Here is a 13776-nt window from a genome sequence, read left to right as displayed (position 1 = left end):
GAAACACTATAAAGAGACTGACACCAGCTCATATAACATATACAGACATGTAACAGTTGATCTATAAACAGGTCACAAAAACAGAGGCAGATGACTCAGCCAAGCTTCTCCTGTCTCATGTGTCACCCATAAGACTATTGAAACCCTGTGAGGTCTTTATTGTATTAATGAGGAAGTGGGTGGTTTTTCATTACAGCAGATGACAAATGTATGGTGGCCCTGAGGGCTCAACGCTCAGCAAACGTAAGAAAACATATGCAAACATACATGTGCCACAAATACTCACAACAAAACGGAAATGCTTCCAGCAGACACAGAACAGTGATGAGGGGGTGTCCCGGTGGCTCACCTTGTGAAGTGCATAGTCCTAACCACAGCAGCCAGTAGTCTGAATGGTACGGTGGCCCTGAGGGCTAAACTCACTGCGAACAGACAGAACACAAACTTCATCTCTTTGACAACGTGCGCCCTGCAAATAGTCACAACGCTGCAGTGCATGTGTAAGGCAGGAAGGCACTCCTCAGTGCAGTGGCCTTTTATCACTGAACAGGTCTTTCCTGTAACTTTCCTGTTACAGTTGGTGGTGCAGGTGCAACTGCTCATTGTAACAGGGGTTTTAAGATGGATGAAATAAATTCATGAGCATGTATTCATGTTTAAAATGGCCACTATCAGTGGAACCTGTACTGAGCGCGTCTATGAGTAGTACGTGTCCCTGGGCACCTGGACAGATGATAAGTGCACATCAAAGTGAATGACCTTTAAGGGAAATTAAGCTTCTTGTACAGATGTTTTCTGCAGACATAGATCACTGAAAGCAATTTATGTCAGTCCTTGATTATAGTGTTTGTAAATTCCACTTGACTCAATTACATTTATAACTGGTGACACACTATTGTGCTCTCTATCAGAACGTGTACTAAACCCTGCTTGATCTAAGAAGAAGAGGAAGAAGAGACTCGTTTATTTATAAAGTTTCTAATTTTTCACCTGGATCATCAGGTTCTCAGCAGAAACTTCAGCTGCAGGTTCCCAAAGTAAAAACAGAGACTGGAAAGTGCTTCCTCATCCTCACTGAATAATTTACAACAGATGCTTAAGATCAAACCTTGGTTTCTCTAAACCGTATAAGAAACCTAATTAAGGATATATTGAAATTATGTAATGGTGGTCATGGTAATTTTTTAGGGAGGAATCTAGTGACCAGTATGAACAGGAGGAGTGGTTAATGAACACAGTTTAAATGTGTTCATTAACACATTTGTGTGAGCGTCTATAAAGTGAACCTAGCCCAGGTAATTGCATGTTTACTAGTGGTTAGCGAGTAAGATAAGAAGACAACTGTGGTGTCACCAGAAGGTGTATTTCTTCTCTTTTTGCAGAAGCTCCCTTCCGTAACTCAATCCCTGGCACAAAGATAACGTGTCCTGGACCAGTCTATCTACTGAGCTCACTCACTGAAGTGGCTTTCAACTGTCCCGTCTAATTCCTGGTCAGACAGTGAACAAAAAGACAAATCCAAAAAGGTCAAAGTAACAGAGCATTACTGGGGTTAACCTGGTCAACTCTGATATTTTCAAGTCAGAAAGCTGTAGTGCACTTCTCTGAATCACAATGTGAAGGCTGCAGTACCTGAATATTGATAGTGATGATTTGAGCCGCTCTGTATGAACTCAGGGGCTGACTCAGCTCAGTTCTGTCCAAAGAGGACACAGCTAACACTGGACCGGCCCTTCCATCCGCCTGGGTGTCTTTCTCTTTCTCTTTGTGTCATGCCAACACCCTATATCGTTTATATGGCTGTTTTTAAAGGCAGTCTCCGTGGCGACGGTGTGACCCCTGCTGTTGTCAGCCAGGTCCTCAGTAGCTTGCCTGATTGATGGCCAAGAGGCGGCCATAAAGACAATCTGCTGTTGCTAGATTAGGCCAGACAAACATGGCCCCTGATCGCTGACCAGCCAGGAATGTTTGTTTACAAGGGAGCCTCAGCCCTATGTATCCTTGGTGCCTATATTAAAGCCATTCATACTTCATGCCAAATTCAGTCCCAAAGTGTTTATACAACCATATTTTCCCCACAGCTGCTCTTCTGTCGTATCATGTTCCAGCTCTGTGAGATCAAGATGTATCTCATGAAACAGGTTCACATGATCGAGGAGTCAACATCATTTCAGGTCTGTTCTGCAGCTGAGCAGCTGAATGGGAAGAAACAAAAGAGGGGGACTGTCACTGTGTTTCTGTCCCGTCCTCCACTGCTCTGCTGGGCCTGTTCTTCTGGGAAAAGCCTTCATCCTCGCTCCACATGTAGGTCACTGGCCTTTTGTGTGCAATGATGCGAGCCCACCAAGTGTTTGACGTTTCCATACCGCTCTTACAATCCCCAGGTTGTCATGGAAATATACTGGGTGGCAGAGGCAGCAGCGTTACAGTGGAGGGAAGAGCGAGCAGAGGGAGGGAGGACAATTAGCCCAGCCTCTTTTGTGAGCCTCTGCTCGCTGTGCCTGAGCCTGTTGGTGAAGAAAGCTCTGACTAAAGCTGTTTGTTGACTTCAGGCAGAAAGCAGGACAGATGAGTCCAAAGACCGGGGAAAACCAGAGCATTTGTCACACAGGAGCTTCTTTAAAGCCTTCACTGTGGTCTGTGTTGAGCCATCCTGCCTCCTGAATGCTCAGTCTGAAATAAGTGTGAGTGTGGTGTCGACTTGGAGCCCTCTCAACAGCTGTTTGCACACTGGGCTCAGGGTCTGTAGAGTAAAGAAACACTTTGGACACACTGAGCTGCCTAACATTCACTCCAGCCTCCATATATGTTGCTGTTCTGTCTGTAGGTCAGGGCTGTTGCTCTGGGATGCACAGGGAAATACCTGAGCATCTCTTTCCCTGAATTCCTGGTGATTACCACTGTTTTTATGACCCACTTCACTGGATTGTAGCTGACCCACGGCAGCACCACCCCTGTCTCCACCAGCTGTCAACAAGTGTTGGAGTTAAAGGAAAATTTAGTTTCCTTCTACTTTTTGTTTCGTTTTTACAACCTGGGTCTGTCAGTTTCTTTAGCCCTGTTCAGATATGGACTCCAAAAAAGTCTATCTTAAAATGCAATGACCTTTTGTTTTTCAGTCACAGGTGTCTGTGACATAAATGTTAGAAACAGCATTATGCAGCCTTGACAGATCAGATCTTTGACTCATGTTAATAGTTGTGGTTATCTGATGTGAGGTTGTGTGAGGTACACTATCTACAGTCAGTGAGCTGGCTGCAGTAGATTCAGATCAGCTCCAGTTTAGAGAAGCAGCAGGAGCTGAGTGATGAGCTGCTGTGGATGGGGTCTGCAAGAAAAACATATTTCAGCTACTTAAAAAATGCCCACAGACAAAACTAATATCAGCTGAAGTGTTCACTTTATTTTGAATAATTTCACCATTTTATCTGCCGTCAAACAGCTCTTTGCTTTGGAACTACATTTTTCAACCACTGAACTACTGTATTCCTACGCACCAGCACACCTATGTTTGGCTCTGTCAGACTCAAACAGCTGATCTGCAGGGTAATACAGTGCATAAACCACATCAAATAACCCAAACTATCACTTTAACATTATGCACATAAATGCAGATGGCAAACGTGTCAGCAAACAGTTGCTTATTTACACATCATTCATCTGGAGCGGTGTTTGTGTCCACCTGATGAATGAAGCTCTGTGTTTGGTCTCCACCAGCTCCTCTTCAGCTGCTAAACGCTCCACTCTGTTCACCAGCTGCTGAGCAGCCAGAGGACAGTGGGTCTTTAAGAGCTTTTCTCTGAAAACCACAGCCAGCTGTGGCCAAAATCTTATAAGAGTAAAGCAAAACAGTAAAGTTGTGAGCCACACAGCTAAACAATCTGACACTCACTGTGAAGCTCTGTAAAGCTGCAGGCAGCTGCAGACTCCACTGATGATTCCCCAGAGGATCATCACATTCACACTGTGTTCACATTGTGTTCACATTGTGTCACTGTCATATGATACAGGTGTTTACTGACATTCTCTCACTGTCCTGTTAGTTTTGTTAGAAGTTACAACTTCATCATTCTTCATTTTTGAAGTGACAGCAAATAAAAGTTGTGCAGTGAGTCCAGTTCACAAGAAGCAGAAATCAAGGATAATATCCACAGGCTAACAAGCCCCCAGTCTGCTGTCTGACGGTGCCCGCAGCCCTCCAGCAGTCTCTGTGGCTTTCATCAGCGCACAGGCTGCAGGTCGGCCTGAACGGTCTCACATACATACAGCTACGGTAAGCCCTCAGGGGAAAACTTCAGTCAGTCGCCACCTGCACTGTTAAAGCAAGATAAACTTCACTCAGTTTAGCAGAACTCAAGTCAGTTTGTAACACTATTCAAGGCTGTGATGCTTCTATTCATATGGCTGGCAGCTAGTTTGGTAACAGGTAGGAGAAGGTGAAGCTTTTATCGGTGGCAGACTTTAGTCTGCAGGCATATGTCTCCTTCCTGGAGGCAGTATGAGGGTACCAGTGTAAACTTGATTCATATCAAACCTGCAAAAATACCAGTACAAAGTACTCAGTCATTCATTTTTGCCCAGTACTATGTGGTACATACTGACTCAGAGTCTGAGAAGGTCTAATCAGCCACAATAACTGAATCCAGAAGAGGGACGTCGGTTTTAGCAGCTGATTGATGTCCACGGCTTTGGAACAATCGAGTGTCAACGTGATTGATACACAGTGTGTTTAAAACAAGCAACTTTAATATATATTTAAGCATATAATGAGTTTAAATATCAGAATCATCCTTCAAAATGCATCATAATTAGTATCTGTATTTGTAGGAAATAAACTCTTTGTCAGTGACCTAACACCGTCTTTATTTGTCAAGTCATTTGTCTGTGGCTCCAGTGAGTATTTGCAGCACATGTATTGTCAAATTGATAAAGATGTTCTCTGAATGTGTTTGTGTTTTGTCTATTTGCATGGTTTTTCTTAAGTTGCAGTGTGTTGAGCTCTCAGGGCCACTGTGGATATACCCCTGCGTTAACATATCTACCCATGGACCCTTACAACTAGATGTTGTCCAGGTGGCAGCTTTTAATGTGGTAGTTAAGTTTTCTTTATTAACCTTTTATGAGTTTTACCACAGTGACACACCACTGTGGCATCTGGTGAACATTCTCATAGGTTTTAGTGCAGATTTTTGAACCTGCATGATGATGGTTTAAAAGTAGTTTGAGGAGAATAATAATCACCGATAGAGACTCAGCTTTTCTTTCACTGGTCTGAATTGAGTGTGCTCCTGGAGTTTACTTTACATATTCTCACATTCTCTCATCAGCTGACGAGTCGCAGAACGCACACGCCACAGCTGAACAGTTGGAGTTTCCCACAAAAAGACTGCCACCGTTTCCAGTCGGGCTTCAGGCAGGGGTGATGTCACTGTCTCCAGTGTGGTGTTGTAATTCTGGGCAAAATTCTTCTTCAATGGTGCTTGTGATTCTGTGACTTAAGGGGTACCGATTGGCAGAGAGAATCCAGTCTCCTGGCTCCAGTCTCTCCACATGCTCTGGGATGCTTTTTCCAGTCTAACTTTGAAATAACCTATTTATTTATTTCTCTGATGAATGTATTTATTAAAGAGAAGTTAGATAAATATGTTGCTGTGTGTTATGTGAACGCTGTTGATTTCAGGCTGAACTGGATTTAGGTTTGTTGCATGTTCTCTTGATTTGTTCTCTCTTCACTGATCAGTCGTTGTTCAGTTCACTCCTCTCTGACCTGCTGTTGTTTCAGACTAGTGTTGGCCATAAGTGAACAGACTCATCTTTTTCCACTGATACTTTTGAGAGTTTGATACAAATCAATTTTACACTGCTACATACCGCTTCCAGAATGTAGCCACATGCTAACACTCCAAAGTCCAACATGATAAAGCTCCTGCCTTCTCCACCAGCTTTTATATGTCACCAAACTATGAGCCATTTAAATGGAGGCTTGTACAACTTTAAATAGTATCACAAACTCACATTAGATCTGTGACAGAGTTCAGCTTTAAGCAGTGCAGTGGGTGATTTCACAGCTGTATGTGCATGTCGAACTGCAGCTCAAACACAGATGTACACCAGAGACTGAACTCACCAGATTAGTTGATGAACCAGAGTCACAATAGAGTTCCTGCTTGTTGACCTGCGGATATTACTCCTGATTCCTCGCTGCTGCAGTTTGCACAAGTTACACAACTTTTACTGGCTATCGGTGTTACCAAGTGTTTTGGATTTTGACATAAATACTCACCCACCCGAGATCCACATATCAGGTTAGTGTGCCCTGCACTCTGAAAGTTGTGCAACACCTAATACTCAAAAAGGTCACGAGACATGTCACCCACTGAGCATGTTTGAGATGCTCTGGTGTTTACAACAGTGTGATCCCCCATAACAGGATAATATCTTCAGAAAACAAAAAATCTTTTTCTCCTGATAACGGGATAAAAAAATATTTGTGCCTTTCTTCCGTAGAAGCACATTTGTGGAGAAAATTTGAGAGAAGATGCTTTTTGTGTGGTTAGAAAGATTTTTAAAACTGGGGCAAAAACAAGTGTTGCATCTATATTTTTGTTCTACTTTGTTGAGCTACAGCCCTCAGTCTGTCTGGGGCTTATGAAAATTGGTGCTTGTCAAATGCCTAAAAAAATATATTACAATTTTCATTGGTGCCATTTCTTCAGTGGAAAGGAGTACTGAGGAGCTCCAGTGAGGATTAACCAGAAACACAGTTTTTGGAAAAAGTTATCACTTCATTTTTGAAAATATAACCTCAATGATTGAACACATCAGATCCATTGGATTGGGGGTAACAGACATGTTGAATCACAAGAAATGTGGGAAGATGAAAACAAAACTATTTGTATGCATATAGTGAAGGCATTTGAGTTGCACTGGGCTGAAAAAAACCCCAAACTTAAACATTTATTTTTCATCTTTAACTGACACTCTTTAAGAACATAAATCCCTGATTGTAATTTGCAAAAACCTTTTGAGCTCTGTGGTTTGCTGCACATTTTCCATCAGTGAAAATTCTTGAGTCGCCTCTTTGGCCCAGTCTGAGCCCCGGCCTGACTGAGGGAGAAAGCTGTTGTCCAGTCAGATGAATGGGTGACTGGAGAGGAGGGCACGCGGGAGAGCAACGTTCAGGAGTCTGAGCCTGGTTTGTTCAACAGGATAATCTTCACTAATGACATCACTTTATGTTTGAAGCCTAAATACAATCAGCAGCAGTAAGAAGCTCATGTTAGGCTATAAACCAACAACACCATGGTCACAAGACAACATCACCAACACTAACCTTCAGCTCTGAGCTCTTCTACAAAAGCAAACAAAGTTAGTGTTTGTAAGAGCAAGTAGAAACACAACGAGGCTTCAGCATCAGAATGAGGAAGAAAGGTGATTTAAGTGACTTTGAACATGGCAAGGTTGTTGGTGCCAGACGTGCTGGTCTGAGTATTTCACAAACTGCTGATCTACTGGGATTTCCCTGCACAGCCATCTCTAGGGTTTACAGAGAATGGTCAGAGAAAGAGAAAATATGCAGTGAGCAGCAGTTCTCTGGGAGAAAATGCCTTGTTGATGCCAGAGGTCAGAGGAGAATGGCCAGACTGCTTTGAGCTGATAGGAAGGCAACAGTTACTCAAATAACCACTCGTTACAACCAAGGTCTGCAGAAGAGCATCCCTGAACGCACAACACATTGAACCTTGGCTGCCGCTTAGATAATTGCGGGTCATTTCATCCAGTCGGAACCTTCCTAAGCAAAAAAGACGTTTCAACCACAGCCTAAATTTTCATATAAAGTCAGGGTGCGAAGCAGCTGGCAGGGTGGCGACGATCACGGGCTCCTGTTGTGATCGTCATTTCCGGTGAGTGAACAATGCCAATGTCTGATTTGGTACAAAACTACACTGTTGAAATTCATGCACTACTCCAGTAAGTATACTGTGTGCAGAGTGTACCACATGTGAATGTACTGCCTTCACATTGTACTACATGTGAGTGTACTGACTGAAGTAGAGACAGCAGTGCACTGAGGGGACATTAGGACCCAGGCACAATTTGACCGATCAAGGTAAGAGCTGGAGCACAGGTGTGTTAGCCTCAGACCTGCTCCTGTGATCACTCCTGTGCACCTGCCAAACAAACTTTCTGTTTTAATAAGGATTATTTGATTCTAATTGTATGTATCTGTGATGTAGGGCTGCAGATACACTCTAAGGTGACGGATCTTTCATGTAAATATTGAATTTGTTGGATTTTAACAACATTGATTGAATCACAACTTATGGTTCTGCCAATAATCTCAAGGTCCTACCAGTCCAGGAGGAACATTGGTGTCAGTGGGACGGTATGAGGATGTCTCTTTACTATGAAATCGTATCCTCCTGTGATTAGACTGAGATTAACATGTGTTGTGTTTGTTATATCTTGTTAATTTTGCATGTATGTATGTATGTATAGTATAGATTTATAGTTTTATTTTGGTGCTGCAGCTGGTGTTGGCCTCCAGTCACTGGTTCAGTGGGACTGATGAAAGAGGGATTTACCTGACTGACAGGTGTCCTCTATTACAGGCAGCCATAGATTTTGGGATCCAATATTTAAATCCGTGACCTACACAATTATGTCTATGTGGGAAAACAGTTTATTGTGAATGCGCACAGCGTATAGAAGCCTTTCAACCACACTGCAAAGAACCACTAAATGAAATCCATCCAAACAGACAGACTTTATGGTTCACTGTGCTCTGGTCACATTTGTAGTGGGCTACTAATCTTTTATTGACTATGAAGTCCAGCAATAAAACAGATGTACTAATTAACTTTAAGGAGTCCAATAGAAGGCATGAGTGTGTAACATGGTAAAAATGTCCACCGCCCCGCTCCTCTAGATGAACTCTGTGCCAAAGGCTTGACACTGCTTGCGTAAGTAGGGTTCTTTTAAAAAATGACTCAATTTACATGACAAAGGCAGATGGCTTCAGGGTGCTGAGGAGGGAGGGGGTGAGGGTCTGAAGGGAGGCAGGAGGCAGTCTGGGACTCTTGGACAGACGCACTGGGATCGCTGGCTGTCTCCCAGTCAGGAGACCAGAGACTCTGATGGATATGCTGGACGCTGTGGCTGATGTGCTGGATGAGGAGTCCGGACTTGATTTGGGTTCAATTGTTCCACGAGTGTGGAGTTTGTTCTCAGGTCACATGAAGAGATTTTCTGCTGCTTTGGAGGAAAATGCAAATTCTCCAACTAACTAGAGAGCAACAAGGAATCAGGACACACACTGGAAACAACCTGCTGAAGAGGAACACACTAAATAATGCTTTTGTGTTACTTTACCTTACTCAAAGCCACATTTGAGATATTATCAGCTTAAATAGCCAAAATCATTAGGGTGTTGTCTTTACTTTTTGACTTGACGGACATACAGACCTTTTCCTAAAGAGAAGTACATCTGAATCCAATAGAATATTATTTCCTGTCAAGGCTGAGTGGTTTATTTCAGCTGGAGACGACACTGGCTCAGAGATGACTGGAGCCATGTGCACTGGACTCATCCTCTTCTCGTTTATGGTAACTACTTTTTCATCTTTCTTTTTGTTTTTCTATGTTCTCTTCTTTGTCTTTTCAATTGTCTATCAATGAATCACTGTTTCCAAAATCACACATTACACATCTATTTTTGGCATTCTGGCACATAACATGCAGCTTTATTAAATGTGCTGCACAGCAGTTGTTCAGATAATAAAGTAAATTTGACTTCTTTCCTGTAGGTGGTATGTGACAGTGAGCCAACACATGCTGGTCCAGACACACTGGGGGGCTCACATGGTGAGACACTGTTTAAGACTTTTTGATGAGGATTTAGTTTCCAGTAGTTCACTTCTTGATACTGGTCTCCCTGTGCTTTCACTCAGTCCATTAAAAAAATAATTTATTGATCGATTCTCCACCACGAGTTTGTTTTTATTTGTAATGTTCTGCTTTTGTTGTGGTTGTTATCTGTGTCTGACCCCCAGGACAATCCAGACTGGTCCATCTAACGTCCCACTCAGCCTTCCAGCTGGTCAATGACTCGCTGGCCTTTTCCAGGGCTGACAGTTTCTGTAGAGGCCAGTTCAGCTCCCTCACCACCCTGGACCAGCCAGAGGACCGGGAAGGGGTCTTGGAGCTGCTCCAGCAGACTGGACTTCAGTTACCTGTCTGGGTGAGGGATCCCAGCAGAGCAGCCTCGAAAGCTGTGGCCCTTGCCAAGCAGTGTGAGTGGAATCAGTGAACCCTGTGAAGACAGTGAAGGAACACAAAATCAAAACATGTGGTTTAATCACTGACTTGTTCTTCTCTCATTCAGACATTCAGTTCTCAGCTCTGAACTTCCCGAAGGACTCCCGTGAGGGCTTTGCTCGTGTCAACATGTCCTTCCCGGCCCTGTCATCTGTCAGTGTGTGTGTTCGAGTTCAGTGGGACACAGAGTGGAATGAGGTGTCTACCATCTTCTCCTATGCTGCCCCCGTCTTTACCAATGAGTTCCAGCTGCGAGGACAAGTGGACATGCGTGAACGCATCCTCCTGGCGCTCATCATCCATGGGAAGCACCTGCCCTATAAGGCGTCCTTCCCTAACGACGGAGCATGGCATCACATCTGTGTCACATGGCGCCGCAGCAGCAGCCACTGGGCTATCTATGTGGACGGGGACAGGAAGGACATGGGTACAGGCACAGACACCTCCAGGGATATCCATGGAGATGGGATATTTATTCTGGGTCAGGACCAAGATTCCTTTGGAGGGAATTTCACAGAGCCGTTTTTTGGAACAATCACTGACCTGAATGTTTGGAATATGTCTCTGGAAACGAGGCATGTCAGTGCCCTCAATGCATGTTCACCCATGACCCAGGAAGTGCTTTTCAGCTGGAACCTAGATCAGCTGAGCAGCCACCCAGTGGTCAAAGAGGTGCCGGCCCTTCTGTTTTGCCCAGGTAAGATCACACCCTGTGTATGCTGGGCTCTGTTTCAGGCACCCCCTCTTTGCATTTGCAAAAGGCTTCATCAAATACATGTAAAAACAAAAGTCTACAGTTTGAGGTTAGAGGGCAGAAGTCTGGGTTAGCCTGTTGGTCTCCAGTCCTGTGAAGGCCACAGCTTTTCACTGGTTATAATGTTACTCACCACAGTAAACACATTGACACTGCTGCAGTGAGGTCAGACAGGTTGTAAACATACCCCCAGGTTTAGCCAAGAGAAAATAACAAAATGTAAAATTATTACTCAAACTGTCTGTTGTAAACATTTGTCACAATTTACAATCTCACTTCCTGGTTCAACTTTGACCTCCTGTGTTTATTGTAGTTATGTGCAAGTTTTCCTTTGAAGTGAGGGATGAGCAGCCTCCCAGTCTGAGGTTGAGATGATCTAGATAAACAGTTGGTTTGTTTACAGCCTGTCTGATCATCTAACCACTAGTGTTTCTTGCTTTATTGGACTGCATTGTAGCAATGATATGTTCCAGGAAATTCACACCAAGACACCTGGAAGGTTATCCAGCTGCAGTGCATCTGGATAGAAACAACGTAACATAACCTTTACTTTACTTTACATAGGTTTATCTCGGCTCTGGCTTGAAAGCTCCAACCACTGCTAAACTGGAGATGAGGAGTTTGAAAGAAGTGAGAATTGAATCTGTCCCTTGTAAATACTCCAATTTTGTGGAGGTGACAGTAAATAGCTGGATTACTCTTTAATGAATCCATGCCTTGATTGATGCTCATACTTTGGCTTTGCATCAGCATTAAATTTTGTTTAATTTCAACAAAATCTCAAACTTGCATGGAAGTTGACCAAAACTGTCATTTAAACAGATGAGTGAGTCTTTCTTCTGTATGCTAATCTCACAGTGTGAATTCTATGTTGCTTTCCTCTTATTTTATTATTCTTGTTAGAGAACATGTCCATATTTTTATCATTGATTTTCATTTATAATATTCTCTGAGAGGGGAGCTTCCACTTTTCTCTTGTTTTCTCGTCCTGTTTCCTTAGTTTTTGTTCCAGCTCTTATACTGACATCAGATCAGGAAAGAGCAGGTTTTCTTATCTGCTGGTTGATCTGTGTTGCCTGTATCCTGGTGTCTTAGTCTTTTAGGATGAATTCCTCCTTAAAGCATCCTGTACATCCAGACAGTTGAGAGTGACAGTCTGAGACAGAAACACCTTAGGATGACTGAATGACTGATGGGCAGTGAATGAGAAGCAGGGAGGGATGAATGGAGGGTCCGGGCAGAGCAGAGCTCCATGTGGTGGAGACCAGTAACTTCCCCACTGTTGAGTTTCATTTCCTCTACAACATCCATGCAGTCACTGTTTTTACTATAACATGTTGAGCTTAAAGAGTCTCCAATAGCTTCTTGCAGCAGCACAGATTTCTGATTCCTCACTTTGTTTCTCACTGTCACAGACCCTTTAGATTTTTCTGAATGCCACTTTGTCTTATAATTGTTTTGATTTTTCACCAGTTAACATGTGGAGTTCACCCCATCTTGTTTTGTGTGTGTGTGTGTGTGTGTGTGTGTGTGTGTGTGTGTGTGTGTGTGTGTGTGTGTGTGTGTGTGTGTGTGTGTCTGAATGTGTGATGTGTGGGCAGCAGTGCACCAGCAGATGGAGCTGCAGGGCTGCAGGACTCTGCAGAGCTGGTCAGATCAGCAGCCGCAGTTCAGCCTGGCCGACTGCTCTGATCCACTGCCGTTCATCTGCAGCAGCAGCAGAGGTGAGACTCACACACTGTCCACAACAAAAAACATTAACAAGCAGTCTTTATAGTAGGTGTGTCCCTTCCCACATCACGTCCAATAGGTGGACTCCAGCCAAGGTGTAGAAACATCCTACAGATGATCCAGAGAAATGGAGGAACCTGAGCTAAATTAAAGTTTAATTAAATAAAATAAATACAAGGATATTGAATAATTAAACTATAATAGCAAAGAGGGTTCAAACGTCTGATACCTCTTTGTCCACATATACAGGAAACATTTCCTGTAATGTGTCATTTTAGTGGCAGTGGCAGTGCAGTGGTTAGCACTGTTGCCTCACAGGAAGAGGGTTCTGGGTTCATGTTCTGTGCCTGTGTGGGTTCCCTCTGGGTTCTCTGGCTTCCTGCCACAGTCCAAAGACATGCAGGGTAACTGGCAACTCCAAATTGCCTGTAGATGTGAATGTGGGTGTGAATGGTTGTTTGTCTCTATATGTGATGACATATGCAACCTAGGGTGCCCAGTGTCAGCTGTCAGTTCTAGCCCCCCGCCACCATATAAGGACAAGCAGTGTGGATAATGAATGAATGAATGACATTTTAGTTTGAGGGAGTAGAAAGCAGTTTCTGTTATGGTTATTAGAGTGACTGGTAGAGTAAACATGTATAATATGTATAGCTCTAAGTGAGGGATGTGTCTCTGCGGCCGGGGGGGGGGGTCATGGGGCAGATTCTGCTGAGAGTTGAGTGTTTTATTCTCAGATGCTTCAGCAGCCTCAGGGTTAAACACCTTCAGCTGAAAGATGAGTTCTCGCAGCAGCAGAGCATCCTGCTTTTATATCGTCTGCTCTGATGTCACATTGTCTTTGGCACAGAGCGCTACCTGAAGATGAAGCAGATGAGTGATTCTCAGAGGTCTCAGCCCACGGCCTTCATGAACCATCTGATGAAGATTTCCAACAAAACCCAGGTAGACAGCCCATAAATCTTCACTTCAGT

The 13776-nt window shown here is 43.6% G+C and overlaps 1 protein-coding gene across 1 annotated transcript in view; it reads left to right on the top strand.

Annotated features, from left to right (window-relative positions):
- The first annotated feature begins 8748 nt into the window (after positions 1-8748).
- adgrd2 (adhesion G protein-coupled receptor D2) overlaps positions 8749-13776 on the top strand; it is a 44518-nt gene continuing 39490 nt past the window's right edge. Inside the window, exons 1-6 of the mRNA XM_071481800.1 lie at positions 8749-9606; positions 9807-9864; positions 10053-10292; positions 10385-11014; positions 12673-12795; positions 13653-13747. Of these exons, the coding sequence (XP_071337901.1) occupies positions 9562-9606; positions 9807-9864; positions 10053-10292; positions 10385-11014; positions 12673-12795; positions 13653-13747 (1191 nt within the window). The 5' untranslated portion in view covers positions 8749-9561. The remainder of the gene's footprint in view (positions 9607-9806; positions 9865-10052; positions 10293-10384; positions 11015-12672; positions 12796-13652; positions 13748-13776) is intronic.

The sequence above is a fragment of the Trachinotus anak genome, unplaced genomic scaffold (genome assembly GCF_046630095.1).
Source record: "Trachinotus anak isolate AG129_WGS33_773 ecotype Australia unplaced genomic scaffold, CSIRO_AGI_Tana_v1 ptg000008l, whole genome shotgun sequence".
NCBI classification, from domain to species: domain Eukaryota; kingdom Metazoa; phylum Chordata; class Actinopteri; order Carangiformes; family Carangidae; genus Trachinotus; species Trachinotus anak.
The sequence above is the reverse complement of the archived record's forward strand: the minus strand, read 5'-3'. Positions and strand labels throughout refer to the sequence as shown.